Source organism: Schistocerca gregaria, chromosome 1 (assembly GCF_023897955.1).
Source record: "Schistocerca gregaria isolate iqSchGreg1 chromosome 1, iqSchGreg1.2, whole genome shotgun sequence".
Classification (NCBI taxonomy): domain Eukaryota; kingdom Metazoa; phylum Arthropoda; class Insecta; order Orthoptera; family Acrididae; genus Schistocerca; species Schistocerca gregaria.
This window is the reverse complement of record NC_064920.1, coordinates 718,965,823-718,982,508: the sequence shown is the minus strand read 5'-3', so window position 1 is coordinate 718,982,508 and position 16,686 is coordinate 718,965,823. Positions and strand designations below refer to the sequence as shown.

At 37.2% G+C, this 16,686-nt stretch overlaps 1 protein-coding gene across 1 annotated transcript in view; it reads right to left on the bottom strand.

The window, feature by feature from the left end:
• LOC126266613 (zygotic DNA replication licensing factor mcm3) overlaps nucleotides 1-16,686 on the bottom strand; it is a 110,103-nt gene that overhangs the window by 8,455 nt on the left and 84,962 nt on the right. Inside the window, exons 10-15 of the mRNA XM_049970958.1 lie at nucleotides 13,268-13,416; nucleotides 11,445-11,600; nucleotides 10,587-10,737; nucleotides 10,360-10,500; nucleotides 7,834-7,944; nucleotides 1,754-1,950 (exon numbers count right to left, since the gene is read on the bottom strand). Of these exons, the coding sequence (XP_049826915.1) occupies nucleotides 1,754-1,950; nucleotides 7,834-7,944; nucleotides 10,360-10,500; nucleotides 10,587-10,737; nucleotides 11,445-11,600; nucleotides 13,268-13,416 (905 nt within the window). The remainder of the gene's footprint in view (nucleotides 1-1,753; nucleotides 1,951-7,833; nucleotides 7,945-10,359; nucleotides 10,501-10,586; nucleotides 10,738-11,444; nucleotides 11,601-13,267; nucleotides 13,417-16,686) is intronic.

Genomic DNA, 16,686 nt, shown 5'->3' with positions numbered 1-16,686 from the left:
GGGGGGGGGGGTGCAGTGAACAAGAGGATGGAAAATATCTGCAGTTTCAACCCTAGTAAATTTCTTCAACTGACTGTTGGTTAAGATTTCTTAGCTCTAATACTACACGCTCTCACCTGTTAAATAAGACTGTGACTGTAAGCATCACACCTTTTGCATATGCTGTATGTCCCTATTAGCCAGAACTGATAAAAGTTCCTTATATTTGAACAGAATTCAAGTGAGGGACTTACAAGTTCTGTACTCAAGTCTCTTTTGCAGTAAAACTGCAATTTCCCACAATCCTATGAATGACTTGTAGCCTGACATTTTCTTATCTATAACTGAAAATGTGGTCACTCCACATAAAATCTCCACACACTGTTACTCCCAAATATTTGTATGCCACAGCTGTCTCTGGCTTGGACTCATAAATCCTGTAGCTAAAAGATATGAATCTTTGACATTTATGAATCTTTGACATTTCACTTCATGAATTGAATAACTCTGCATTTCTCAACAGATAGCTAGTGACAAGTCTTTGAACAAGACTGGTACTCAGTTGAGCTGTAACAGATTATTACAGCTCTTTTTTTTTTTTACCTCATAGGTATTGTGTCGCACAAGAAAAGGCAGAGAAAGAAACTAGTACTATCTACCAAGTCATTTAAGTGTAATCTGAATGGTACTGGTCCTATTACACTCTCAGGGGACACACCAGATATTACTCCAGTGTCTGTACACAACTCTCCACCAAGGTAATGTGTTGAGGCATTTCAGCCAGGGAATTTTTTTATCCAATTAGAAATCCAGTTAGGTTTCCTACTGGAATGTATTTTCCTTAGGAATAGTCAATGTAGTATTGTATTAGAAATTTTTCTAAAGCTCACTACGAACAACTCAATTGAACAACTCAATCTGGTTGTCCCGTATCCATGAAACTAAGAATATTGTCTTAAGTGCCCAAGTTCTGTTTCCCAGAACTGAAGTTTTCAAAATATGTGCTGATCTTTGCAGATTGGGTTGTTTTGTAGCACATACACTGTAATGTGTGAACTGTGAATGGGTCCTAGGATTCTGCTACAAATATACGTAAGTGATATAAAGACGCCAGTTTCTTGTGTTAGTTCTATTGCTTTTGTTGTAGATGGGTACAACCATGATGTTCTCTAATCACAACATATATTTCTCTGCTCATGGGATCTATGTAACTTACGTTCAGCAGCAGACCTATTCTCCCTTAAATTGCACACAGAACTCTACATGCACACAATGGAGCCCTACAGGCTTACTGAGTTTAGCAATTTGAACAGATGTATCTTTGAAATCTCATTCCAGTACAGATATTGATTGAGGGCAACATTGAGTTTCCTTTGTTAAGGAAAATTTTAAGACATATGAACTATCAGTCAATTGTTCTGTAACTGCAGAAAATTTATGTAATTAGTAGGCTTAATTTTTTTCATATCAAAGCTATATTTTTCTTGCTTGTACATCAAACTATGAAGTATCCATATTCAGTTCACTATGGGAATATTTATAACTGCACATTGTTACAAAGCTATGTAACTTATCTTAGTCGTTAAGTGTTTGCAACAAATTTGTCAGCTGATAATGTTATTTGCTTTAAAATGAATTGAACAAAGACATAACTGCAACACGCACACAAATCTAAACTGCACATAGATTCATCTTCAATCCAAGCAGGTAGACAATATACTTATCATACAGCTCTTATCATTTACTTTTATTATTCACGTCGTAATAAACTTACCTCTCATCAGATATAGTAGTTGCTCCTCTCGAAGGAGACTTGGGTGCAGAAGAAGTTGGTGGTGCTGATTTATCTTCTGCATTTCCTGACTCTGTCAGATGTACTGCTTCACTTTCATCTTCTTCACCGTCTTCTCCAGAATCTGTCACATCATCATATACGTCATGACCCTCTTCCCCAGACTTTGGCGTGGGTCTCTGGTTAAACAAAAAAATAAGCAAATTATAACAATGGAAAAATGATGCAACGAAGACTTATTATGTGGCGCAGAATATTGTGGGAGTCTCACATGAAAATAATAGCAACAAAAAGAAAATCTTGTCAAAGTCAGTTTGACCACAAACACTAAATTACAGTTGTTGAATAGAATTTGGCTCAGAAGGCATCATCTGGTCTGGTTCAGGTTTATTGAAGACATCTTTATATAATGGACCCAAGGCCAGCACACCTTATACTCATTCCTCCGCAGTCTCAACACCTTCTCCCCATCCATTCCACCTGGTCCTCCTCCACCCATCATGCAACCTTACTGCATGTCAATCTCCTCCTCTCAAATGGCTCCATTCACACCTGTCTACATCAAAGCCACCAGTCACCAACAGTAACTGCACTTTGATACCTGCCACCCCTTCCACACAAAAAAATCCCTCCTGTACAGCCTAGCCACCTGGGGCAGATGCATCTGCAATGACGACGACTCCCTCGCTCAGTATGCAGAGGGCCTCATAAAGGCCTTCACAGACAGATAATCCCCCTGACCAAATACACAAACACATCTCCTGTGCCATATCCCCACCCCACACATACACCTGGGCCTCACATCCATCCCCAGAACCAACCACAAAGAAGCGCCCCTCATCGCCCAATACCACCCAGGACTGGAACGACTGAACCACGTCCTCCTTTGGGGCTTTGATTATCTGGCACCATGCCATGAAATGAGGGACAACCTACCCAAGATACCCTCATCCCCACCCAAAATGGTGTTCCACTACCCACCCAACTTCCACAACATTCTAGTCCATCACTATGCCACCCCCATCTCCTGTCACAGGGCTCATACCCTTGTGGAAGACCCAGATGCAAGATCTGCCTTATCCACTCATCTAGCACCTCCTACTACAGTCCCGTCAGAGGCTTATCCTACCACATCAGAGACTGGGCCACCTGTGAAAACAGCAATTTATATACCAGCTCTGCTGCAACCACTGCATAGCATTTTACATTGGTATGACAACCGACCAGCTGTCTACCACAATGAATGGCCACCGTCTAACTTCTGCCGAAAACAAGGCGGGCCACCCAGTGGCACAACATGTGAGATTTCAATGGCTTCTTCACAACCCATGTAATCTAGATCCCCCACCACCAGCTTTTCTGAGCTGCGCAGATCCTTCACTTCCGTAACCTCCGTGGCCTCAACCTAAGGTTACTCGCTTGCCTCTTACTCCCACCCAATATGTGTCAGCTAATTGTGTGCTGCCATCTCATTCCCCAGTCTGTGAAATAAGAGTGCTCAGCCATCTGCCACATCTCCCCCCCCCCCCCTACCTGCACCACTAGCAGGCCCATGGATGGCTCCCCACTCTCTCACGAGCCACTTGCCCCAACCCCTCCCCTGCCTCTCTCCATCCTTCATCCCACCCCACACTGCACCCCCACCCCACCTCGGGCCAGAAAAGAGTTGCAGTCGAATGAACACAATGTAGGGAGACTGGCATATGCATGTTAGAGAGAGAGTACGTGTGTGTGTGCATGTTTCTTCTACAGCTCGAGAAAGGCGTTCCATTCTGGAAGCTGGCAAATTTTTTAATCTCACAATACAGTTTTTCAGAATCTTCATCACATATATACAAACTTTAATACTGATAGTGGAAGTTGGTTTCATGTCTATGATAATGTGTTCACTATGACGTTCATTAATTTTATACCTGCATGTTACGTTATTTCGTTTTGTATTGATAACCCTGTACTCCCTATCCATTTCCCCTTTTAAACTCTCTAAGCAACCTCACCAATTAAGGGATCTAACATTCCCTGCTGTGACCCATAGAATATAAGTTTATTGTCTCATAACATACAGTTTCAAGTCGCTACCGTAATGTATAACAGAATTGTCAGAAAACAAAAATTTGTTTACAATCTTTTTTACAATATCATGCATTGGATAATTAATTTATTAGATAGTAACTAGATTTTAAAAATTAACAGTCCTAAGTACTTGCTCTCCTGCTCAAATTTTCAGTTCTCATTCATGACTTCGACTGAATAGTAACATTTCTGCACTAGTTAATCATATAAAGTTTTGTTTTTCTCAGTGTTTCTAAATTTATGCTAAGCAATTCTCTTCCTTTCACTTTGTCATAAATTTTCATACCCATATACTGTGTAGTTTGAGCACAAAGTTTTAATCTGTGGGTGGGCAGCATTAAATTATTTTGATTTCTGTTGTTTTAATCATGTCAAAAATGACTTGCTACAAATAAATCACTGTTGCTACATATAAAGATAATCAGTTCATAGATGGATAGTGAGAGAATCTAATATACTTAAGATTTAGTAATGAGAGACATTTTCTTCGCCCTACATTCTGAAGTTTTAATATTCGACACACATGGTTTGAGTTATTCCAAAATAAAATTGCATACTTTATTACTGACTAAGTAGCTGTGATATACTACTTTTCTTATGCCCATAGTAGTAGTGTTGTACATTATCCTCACTTCAAATGCTAGGCTATTTGATTTATTTGCCAGGTACTGTCTGTGAGCTCCACGATAGATATTCATCCAGTTGCATTCCTAGAAATTTCACACAGTTAGCTTCCTGCAAATCCTGGTTTCTGCGATTGATCTGAATATCATCCAATTTTTCTTGTTTTGTTTTAAACTACATTACCCGAGTATTTTCCATGCTTAATTTTAATAAATTTAAAACAAACCAAATATCTAATTTTTCTGAAGCAGATAATACAATTTGGGGAATTTGGTCAGTAGTATTACTTTCACTGATTACAGATACGTCATCTGCAAATAAAACTGAGTGACACTCAATATAAAGCGGTAGATCATTTATGTAAAACAGAAACATAATGAGACCTAAGATAGGACCTTGCAGATATTCCTTGTAGAATGATTTCCCATTTTGAAGTAGAAGTTTCTCTCTCTCATGATATAACCACACTTTGACCCCTGTTGGTTTGGTAGGGCTTAAACTATTCTAATACAGTGCCCCTAATTCCATACTTTTTCAGTTTACATAATAGCAACGAGTGGTTCACACTATCAAAGGCCTTTGATAGGTCACAAAAAAATTCCTGTGGCATGCAGTGAGCTGTCTAGAGAGGAGCTAATTTTACCTACAGAACGGTTTATAGCAGATACTACGGTTTTCCTTTTTTGTAATCCATACCAATTTTTTGAGATAATTTTAAATTTTTCTATGAAATTTTGAATTTGTATCGGCGACTACCTTTTCAAATATTTTGGGTAGTGATGGAAGAAAAGATACGGGCAATTGTTTCCCATATGTTCATTTATGCCTTTTTTTAAATAGTGGCTTAACTAATGAGTACTTACCGGCATTTGGAAAATAACCTTCTTGAAGGGACTGGTGAACTGTTATAGATAGTAGCTGTGCAATTGTTTTACAGACTGTTTTTAACTGTTTTGTTGGTATCCTATCACATCCTGCTGAAGTTTTACTTCTTTGTGATGGTCTCACGTTTTCTGTATCTTTTAAAGCAGTTTTGGTGAACGTACTGAGAAGTTCACCTTAAAATCGCTCACTGTTAAAGAAATTTGTCTTATCTGGGTAATTTTCTACACTGATGTTCGATTTGTTTACATTTATAAAGAATTCATTAAATAATTCAGAAATTTGAAGTATCATAGCTTCTAGCTGTGGTACCTGTTTCAGCTTTGATCATTGAGAATAATGCCTTTGATTTGTTTTCACTATCCAAAATAAATCTATTATTTGCCAGTTTTTTGCTGGCTTTGTAACTCAAAAAAATATTTTTGTAATTTTTTACATAGCTACCAAAATCTGGACTACATAGCTATATTTTTCTTGCTCTAGAGATTTTTATTCCTTCAGTAATCCACTTTACTTTATTTTCTACTTTTCTATGATTTACAGTAATGGGGAAGTTTCATAAAAAACATTTAGGACGTTTTGCAAGAAAGTAGCAAAATTTTCAGAACATGAAATAATTATGATCTAGAGCCCACTCCACTTTATTTAATCTATGATGGAATAAGGTCACATTTTCTTTGCAGAACTGGCATTTGGTGTAAGTTTCCCCCCCAAGGAAGGGTCTATTGTTTCTGGTATCTTCATAAACAGAAAACAATTATCAGGAAGTCATAAATCAACACAAAACTTATTTGTCTCATTATGTATAGATGTTGCTGACATTTCGTTTACTCGATTAACATCAGTGACATTAGCACTGAAACCCGATATTTGAATCCCAGTTTTGTTTTTTTCCCCTAGTAGTCCTCACCCTGAAGATTCAAGCCATCATCATTTAAATATACAGGAAAGCTGCATGCATTTGCGGAAGCAGTACCAGCACAACACGGCCATGTTGGCTACTGTTACAAGGCCATATCACAACTACTGAAAAGATTGTTGTCCTCTTCAGGAACTACATTTGTCCGGCCTCTCCACTGTGGTTGAACGTATAGTATGGCTACCTGAATAGTGGAGGCACACAGACAACTACACCTTGGCAAGGTCCATGGGAGGGAGTGGAACGGAGATGGGATGGAGGGCTACAGATGTGAGAAGTATACAAAAACATGGTGCGTTGAATGTAATATTATGACAGCCAGGGTCGCTATTCAAATTTATAAAAAAAAGTCCCTAAGAATTCTAGGTATGGGGAGCAAGATGGCATCATACAAGTCCATGATAATTAATAATGGTGAGGGCTCGAGCATCTCACATTAATGACCTACTTTTCTTTCTTTCTTCGCTGAGAAATACTATAGTCACGACAGTGTAAGTAGATCTTCGCCTGCTCTTAGTGTTGGTGCCAGCTTAGCCATCTACAGAGCTGTGACAACACTAAGGCTTTGTCATAGACACATTACAAAATCATGTTACATGACAAGTTGAAGTAGACCCACAGAGCTGTCGCACCCAGTCCACTGCAACTGTCAGGGATCAACTTACACTGACTTAACTACAGCCATAAGCATTAGTTTGACCATAGTTTTTTAACATTGGTAAAAAAAAAAAAAGGCTGTTCAAATGAGCACTTTGGGACTTAACATCTGAGATCATCAGTCCACAACATTAGTAACTTATATGAAATAATATTCTTGTAATAAACACACTTTGGACTATTAAGCATTTTATAATTTGTGATTTATAAAACTCAATAAAATTTATTTTAGGATGATAGGACAAAAAACACTGAATTCCCTGAAATTTTATGAAATTCCTTGAGATTTTCCTGGTTTTTCCAGGTAAAATGTGATTCATCCAGGTTTTCCAGAAGAATCACCACCCTGACATCCAAAGTTCTACTCAGTTATGGAGCTCTACTGGTTTCAAATGGTTGTCTGCAGCACATTCGTTCACATCTACAGCAGTCTGAACTCAATACTGTAGAGCATGAGATCAATGCAGGTAACTTTCCAAGTGTTCCCAGACATACTCCATTACCACTGGCACACAGCTGTCTGATCAATCTAAGCAGTACTGTGCAGGCAACCACATGCGACACTAGCTGCACAATGTCTTATTGGAAAATGCCTTTTGTGTTCATGCATCAACAAGCCAATGAACGTCTTTTGTACAGCAATCTGTGCTATAAGTAACATTCACCTTTTTATTACTTCACGAGACAGCATGTAGTGCCACAGCAAAACCAAGTTGTGAGGCACAACCCAAGGTATCCAGACAAGAAGACATCTGTTGTCAGTGCACAACTAGCTGAACCTAATATAATCAATAATAATCAGTGTCTTGTGCATCAGTCTAGTTTGTCCTTAGAGAGAGAGAGAGAGAGAGAGAGAGAGAGAGAGAGAGAGAGAGAGAGAGAGAGAGAGCTATATACATATATTTACCTTACTCTTCTCCTTGCGTGTTTTTTTCTTAGGCCTGTCGTCACTACTTTCATCAGCTGATACATCCCCATCTTCACTCTGTCGCCGCCTCTTCTTCTCCTTCTCAAGGACCTATCACAGGACAGTATTGTCCAATACTAATGAAGAAAATATGTACATAGTAACACATCAGAGAAATATATATATTACTCGACAAAGTGAGCTGGTCAATTGGCCATGGCGGCAGCATCACATAGTTTATGCCCAAGAAGTGCGGGAGGGAGGTAATAACACACACCCTTCAGCATTCTTACTAGTGGAGCCCTGTCACACTATACATGTCTACAGGCACCACTCTCTGCATGAACTGACTAGTTACAACATAAAAAAAGATGTACAATACAACTCACCCTGGCTGCTGAAGATGTTTCGCTAGCATTATTTGTAAAACTACCTTCTCCGGTGATGTCACTACATTCCACAGCCATGTCTACTGATTCATTGTCTGCTGTTTCAGTCATGGATGATAATTGATTGTGTTGTCTTTTCAGTTTTGTCCTCCACCAAAGTATCTCTTCCTCAGTAGTCATTACACATTTTTTGTTGTGATGCACAGTATTCTAGCGTTATCATACCACAGCAGTAAAGGCCAATGTCACAGCTGCATAAGCAAACTGAATGGTCAGTGGTTAAGAGTTTCTGGCCAGTAACGGTGAGATCTCAGGTTTCACTCTCAGCTACCATCTCACATTATTATGTGGTGGAAAGGTCTAGGAGGAGATCCAATCAGCCCTATAAGGCTAACCGTAAAGCTGCTTGAATATAATAGCACAGAAACAGACATGCAAACTGTCGAAGTAGTATTCCACTGAACGACATTCACCAGCCTGGATGACAATGTTTATTTATTAGCAGCAAAAGCATCATCCATTAGTTTTTTCAGATTAGAGAGTGAGATGCTTTGATGTTTTATAACTATTGAACTTGTTCTTTGCAAGATTCCAGATCAGTGCTATAAATTAGGTCTCTGTGGAACGTAAGACAGGAACAATTTTCTTGCAAAAAATTGTCATTCGAATAAAGAGGAGAATGTTGGTGCTCCTTAATTAATGCCATTGGTTTTCCTTTGTTTTACGAATTTTTAATTTTTCCATGACCATTTCTAAATCACATTCCTGCTTTAGTCGTAGAGGAGAAGTGAACACAAAATGAAACTCTGCATTCATAACCATGAAATGCTGCATGACGCTGTTGTTTGACACTTTGTACAGTTACTTATTCCCTATGTAATCTGTACGAATCCACATTTGTCTAAATAAACCACTAGTCACTTTCATTTTGATGCTGCTTCTTTTTAAGAAAAAAAAATCTAATGTAGTATGTTCTTTTAGCTAGTACATTCTCTTGTCTGCAGACAATAGGTTTGTTATGACACTTTTTAATATCAAATTCCACATACGGATCAGTTTTTCTCAGTTTCTTTGCTAACCCGGAAGTCCAATTCTGTGTGACAAAAGCTGTGAAGTTTTTGCAAAGATGGTATTACCTTGTGTTGTTCACAAAATTACCGAAGTTTATTTAGTACCACATTAGATATACCACCAATGAAATATTTCCTGTCAATGTTTAATTACTGTGTGGTAACTTTAAAAGCAAGTTTGTGAAGTAACAATGCACTCTACTCTCAATTAGAACATTACTGTACTCAGTGAGATGATTAAGTTAGTGCTCGCCATTTCATGTAACCAGTTCACCATGCTGAGTAATTTAAGTTATGGCCCTCTTGAGGTAAGAATACAGAGTTTCTTTCAAAAAATGCTTCTATGGCCAAATACAAAGCATTGTATTTGTACAACTTCTGCTTTGACTTATACTGATATTTACCAGCAGTTGGTGGCAACCAAAGTTAACTAAAAAATAAAATCAGTACACTAAAATTAAATACCATAAATAGAATACAAAAAATAAATATTTGTAAAATGTGGTATAGTTCTAATAATTTTATTTTTTTTAGATCCCCATTAACACTGCTGACTGACCACTAGAAGTTTCGAACAAGATGCCAAGTTGAACATCTAACAATGCAAAGTCCAGGATGGAATAACAACAAAATGTAAAATTAAATACTGCTCACCATATAGAGGAAGCTCAATGAAAAATGATGATAAAAATATTTCAGCTTTCAGAAAAAGTCATTCTTTGGAATTAGAAAACTGACACACATTTAAAAAATGAATGACTTCTTATCTAGTTTCTCTCAGATTGCTGGCAATATTTATCAATAATGATTAGTAAAGCATTTCTGCAGAAAAAAATCACGAGTATTCTAGTCTAGTTTCTCTCAGACTGCTCATAGTATTTAGAAATAACAATTAGCAAAGCACTTCTGCAGAAAAAGTATGAGAAATTACTATGGGATACTTTTATATTGAGTGGAGGGTGGGATGAGGGGGAGGGGGGGGGGGGGGCTGCAGTATGATGCAACAGAGATGAGAAGTACAAAATCCAAACAGAAGACTTACTTCAAGATTTGGACCTGGGTATTACCTTCTTAAAATATGCAAACTGCACTAACTCAATGGCTGCTTGAGCATCTTCCACGTCCACTGTTCGTGAGAGTCGAGCCTTTGCATGAGCTGTTGAAAGACGTATTAAAGTTTCTAATGTACGAGCTGTCACAGGTTGTGTCTGAAACAAATTCACATATTAACCTTGTGAAAATAAAAATACATGCTGAAATTTATACACAGAATTGGAAATTAAAAAACACTTACTCGGGCAACATCATTTTCTACACTGTCCTGAGAGCGAAGCTTTGAATATTCCTCACAGATTACATTTGAAGCCTCTTCTGTTAGGGTAGGCTTCATCATCTTTGCAATATGTATATATTTACGCATGAACTTCACACTAATAATTTTGTCCCTGTTCAAAGAAAATCAAGTTTACTTTAATAGTTATTACTGAGAAGTTCTGGTGATTATTCATTGTCTAAACAAAAGAACCATGTGCAATTTGCAGTGAATTTTGTTGATGAACTGATGTAGTTACTACATTATAACCCAAAACTTTTCCTTAAGAACGTGTTCAGTTAGCACTGTCATGCTTAAGTATATGAACAGAATTTTTGTGTGTTACCAGTCATTTTTGCATTACTCACTCAAAATAATTGAACAAATAACTGTCAATTGATTTGCCACCTTTATAACACCAGTGCCCACTTGATCTTCAAAAAGTTAAGTGACATTGGGACTGGCTAGTACTTGGATGGCTGAGTGTTTGTGGGAAAACCGAGTGCCATTAGTTTCCAGGGCATGCAAGTTGCCAAAGTGGTGTCCAATTGACAGATTTGCACCGGGTCATAGTGTCACATGACATTGATTATTTTTTTTATTAAACAACTTAAAAATAAGATGATGTGAATTGCTCCAAAGTATAAAGAATAGAGTTTAATGACATGTTCAACAGAGCATAACTACTTCTGCTTAAACAACGTGTGTGTGTGTGTGTGTGTGTGTGTGTGTGTGTGTGTGTGTGTCTGTGTGTAGTACATTACGTGATGTTACAATTCAAAAGAATATCCTAATGTAATAATAATAATAATAATAATAATAATAACTAAATTTAATTACTTTCGTGATCTTGTGTTTCCATGTAGAAGTGCGTCATATTTTTCATAGATTGGTGCATTACTATCATCCTCCTCTTCCACATCTGGATTGTTGGTAGCAAGTAAGTCAGCTGCTGAACCCATTGGCAACACCGCCCCATCCTGTTCTCCTGGGTTCCTACACATTTTGAGATTTATGATATTATTCCAACATGTACTCAACACAGCACAAATGAATGTAAAGTTTTTAATCGGGAGAAGTTTTTAAAATAAAAGGTCACATCCACTACTATGAAATACAAACAGCATATGGAAGGTCTAAAATTAATAAGTTAAAATTGCCACTTCATGACAAAGTTTAAGGACATAAATATTATTTTCCACAACTCCATATGCAGTTATGATGAGAATGAGGAATGGAAAAGCACAATAACATAAAGACACAAAATACACTACCCTACAAAGAAATAAACTAAGCCTGTTACAACTATATCCAGTAACAGGAAAAAACTGTTTTATTTTGTGGTCAAATTCGGCATTATTTTTGCTAATTCAATGTTATTTTTTGCCTAGTTTCATGTTTTTTCTTGTCATGTTAGTCTTTTTTTGGCAAATTAGCTATTTATAAAGCTGAAGTCAGTGTTGTTTCTGCCAAATTCAGAATAATTTTTTTGGCCAAATTCAATAACTTATTCCCCAACATGAGTTTTTTTTACCAAATCCAGTGCACTTTTTTTGCTTATTGCATATTCAGTGCTTTTTTGCCACATTTGGTGTTATTTGTTTCCCATGTTAGGTCTTATTTTTTACCAGATTCGATAGTTTTGTCAAATTTGGTGTTAGGTCCTGCCAGGCAGAGTGTCACCACATATTGTCATGGTCAGATTAGTGGAAGCTGGGTTGAGATCTTTACTTACTGTGTGGCCTTCACTGCTGACATCATGCTAAAGACAAAGACTTGGACAATTTGAGCACGACATAACTGGAATAGCAAGTGGTGTTCTGTGATGGGGCCAATATTTGTTTGTAGATGTCAGTGTTGCTTACGCCTCTGTAGAGGACTGCTGACTAGTCACCCTAAGTAGAGATTCTTGAGATAAGTAGCGATTCTCTAGACCCTACACGACCAACTCTGGGAATCATCACATGCAGAGCTTTCGGATATGAGAACAAAACTGATTGGGTAATTGTTAAAATGAAGCCGAGTGCTTGTCAGGATGTGGCAAGACTGGTAAACCCTGTTGCTGTACCCTTCATGAACAGCGTACAAGACAGCATGTTCCAGCAGGATAATGCAACATCCTCCAAAATGCTGTTCATGCCACAATTAACCTTGAGGAATGTATGAATGTATCCCCGTCTAGACACCTGATTTAACATCCAAATGTCACAACTGGGATGTAATGGGAAGAGACACCTGCTTTCATACCAGCCTCATCAGCAATCTTAATGAACTGACATAGCAAACATTTCAGACACAAGAAGAAATTCGTCAAGATAACCTTTGGAGGCAATTTACTTCCATGTTGCTCCATGTCGCAACATTCATCTGAGCAGTTTCATATAGTTCCACAAATTGTACAAATGGCAGCCAGCACATTGAGTAAGTATTTGTGGAAAAGAGAGCCCCAAGTCATAAATTGGTGTTAGTTGGGAATAAGGTAACAAATCGGTTAATGGAAATTGCAAGAGGGAAAAACCAGTAAATATTTATGCCATGTCAAATACTTGCACACAATTAGTTTCCTCATATGTATTGTAAATGTGCATATACAAGACCGTTAGTGACTAACTGAAACTTTGCTTCTCTTACTTTAACTATTTCTTTTTGTTTTGTTTAGTTACCTGTATCTGTGCATGCGTACTACATGATCAGATATCCTGTTGTCCTGCTCTCCATCCACAAGATCAAGCATTACAAATAACAAGTCAAAACGTGAAAGAAGAGAATCTTGAAGACCAATATTCTCCATTGGAGTTTTGTACTGGTCATACTGCAACAGAAATTACAAAAAAATTATGAACCTAACAAACTGCAATTTTATCTCAAATGTACTACACCACGGAATTCAAGTTCCACAGTATAACTATTCAGATTAGTTTCTATTTTATACACTATGATAAACTGGTTTGAAGCCCATGGTGACAAAAAGAAATGTTTTATTTTTATTATCAGTGGGCATTCACAGTTTTTATTTATTTATTTAGTGTACAATGATTATAGAAAAAATAATTCTCAATGTCAATCAAGTATTTATTACGACATCTTTAGTAAGTAATTTTATATTAAACCACACAAACGAAAGAAGATATATATGAAATTACTGCAGTATTCAAGTAAATGAAATTGTATTGTTGGAAACTGACATTCTGAGTCCACAGTTGTGTTCAAAGTACAAGTTGATCTCTGAAAAGAAGGACAACCAGCCAATGCTCATAATGGTATTCATTTGCATAAATAGTGCCATTACTGGTTTTGGACCAACAGGTTTACCTTAAGATGGCACTTTTTGTTTAATTTGTCGTCGTTTATATTAGTAGTTGGTAGTTTTCTCCTTTTTTTATGAAAATTCCTTGGGATGGAAAATGCCCAAGAAAAATAAAAAGCAAGATAAGGTGCATTAAACTGCACCTGCATGTAATAAGTAAAAACAATGTACACTAATCTCAAAGATAACCGAGCTTTAGGTCACTTACGTTGAGATTCCTGCATCATTATGTTGCAAAGTTGACTGCTAGTGTACATAACATAGTGAAAAGATACATAACACACTTTTTTGTATTAAAATATGCACACAGTGTAGGACACCACACAGAGATAAATGTTTTTGTCACGTGGAAGACGATGTACAAAGATAGCAATATCATATCTAAAACAGTCCAAAGACTTTCTCAATAATAAATGTTGATGTGTACACTGACGTGTTAGCAAAATATGTACAATGTATAAACATTTCATTACATGCAGTCTACAATGAATAAGAAATGATGGCAATTAAAGTAAACAAAGAAACCAGTTTGTTAGGAAATGTTATAGAAATACACATTATGTAAATTTTGTGGCACACAAAAAGAAAGAAAATAATTATGAAACAATTGTGCATAAAAATTATGTTCAACAACATGATATTAAAATGTGATTACTAACTGAAAGTTCAGTTTACATTAATGCAGCTATTGTGTTCATGTATGACTAAGCAGGCTGTTGTATTTTTGTGTAGTGTTTCCATCTTGGGCTGGCTGTGTTGTGTTGGCCAATGCAAGCTTTCTACAAAAATTTCACTTGCCTGCTTTCCAGTTTGAAACATAAACACTACTCCCGATGTCAAAAGCAAAACAAAAACACACACACACACACACACACACACACACAAATGTGAAATACTACACTAAAATGTAATGCCTGCTTAGACATACATTAATACAAAAGTTGAAATAATGTAAACTTTTGAATGACTATAGTATGTTAATATAATGGCCACCACCGTAACATTTATTTATGTATGTACAATTATTTATCATTTATTTTGTTTCCTTTGAATACCGTCAATATTTACGGAATATTTTTTTGTAACTTCTAACAAACTGGTTTTATTACGTGCTTATTTTAATCATAATCCGCACTCTTCTATTATAATCTGGATGTAATGGAACTACAATAGATTGTAAATTTTCAGCTGTCACATTGGCGAGCACGCCAGTAAACCCCCAATTGTATGAAGAGTTGAACTCCCATATATGTTGATTACTTTACAAAGTATGATCTAATGTGTTGGATGTCAAGCACGTCAGCACGAAGTAGTTCAGGAAAAGTGTGAAACTGTCCTAAAAATTGGTCGGAAGTTCGGGAATTTGCTCTCCGCAAATTTCTCACCCACGTTGCATATCATATCCCAGTTAGTTGTTCAAAGAACTTTTGTCACCTTTGTTTATTGAATTTTATTGGCCTTTATATGTGCAGCAATCCACTGGCAGAATGAGTGTGGAGCTGTTTCATAGTTGCAGACTCAATTGACAGTGTTCTTCTTCTGTAATAACTGAAATGTCATTTAAAAAAAACCCTACTACTACTACTAAATTACATCCACATCTTCTTAAGATATTTATCTACTGTATCTTGTACCCTTTTAGGAGTTAATGAGTGCTGATTTCATTACTGTCACGATCTTCTTAATTCCACAGCCCGCAGTGCATTTCTGAACCAGGACAGAAGCGGCATGGGGCAATTACCGAATTAGCAGGTGCTGAAATGCAGAAGTACTGTCCTTGTCACCCTGTCTTGCATATATACTGTGTCCGTGCAAACTAGGGCACATGCACAAAAGAAAAAATTCTGCCCAATTTACAAATTAAAGCTGACTGTTTAACTAACAGAAAAACACTTTCCAATGTTATGAGTTTCATTTGTCGATTAGAAGAAGACATGGGCCTACACACACACACACACACACACACACACACACACACACACACACACACACACACACACACACACACAACTAACTTTACCCAAAGTGATATGTCACATCACAGCATCTCAATGTTTATGACATATCTCCTAACTATGTGTCATATAATGAGGTAATTTTGCAGGTACGTTCAGTGGGATATGTTGACACTTCTGCATACCGTGTTCTGAATAGAGTTGGTAGTAAGTTAGTAGTAAATTAAAGTGTCATGTTTGATGGTGAAGTTTTACTGCATGAACAGGGAAAATATAGCAAGCCAAACTTTTTTTTTTTTTCAACCTTTTGTGGGATGTCTCTGCAAGGAAAATTTTGTTAAGGTTGGAAACTATGTGTAAAGTTTGTTGGAAGTTGCTAATTGCTTTCATTTCTACATCTACATCTGTACTTACAAACCACTGTGAGGTGCATGGCAGAGGGTATAGCCCATTGTACCAGTTATTATGGTTTCTTCCTGTTCCGTGCATGTAAGGAGCAGGGGAGAATAATTGTTTGAATGCCTTTACGCATGCAGTAATTATTCTAATCTTATCCTCACGATCCCAATGTGAGCGATATGGCAGCAGAATACACACATAAAATAATGTTATAATTAGGCAAGCTTTCAGAGCCAGTGGCTCCCTCTTCAGGCAAAAGGGTTGAAGGGGAAGGAATATGTGCAAAGGACGAGAACTGGAGAGGTCTAGGAAAAGTGGTAGATTTTGAGAAAGTCACACACAAACAGGGGTCACAGGAGACTTATCTGACAGGATGGAAGCAAAGACTCAGGACAAGATTTGAAAACCTGAGAACTTAAAG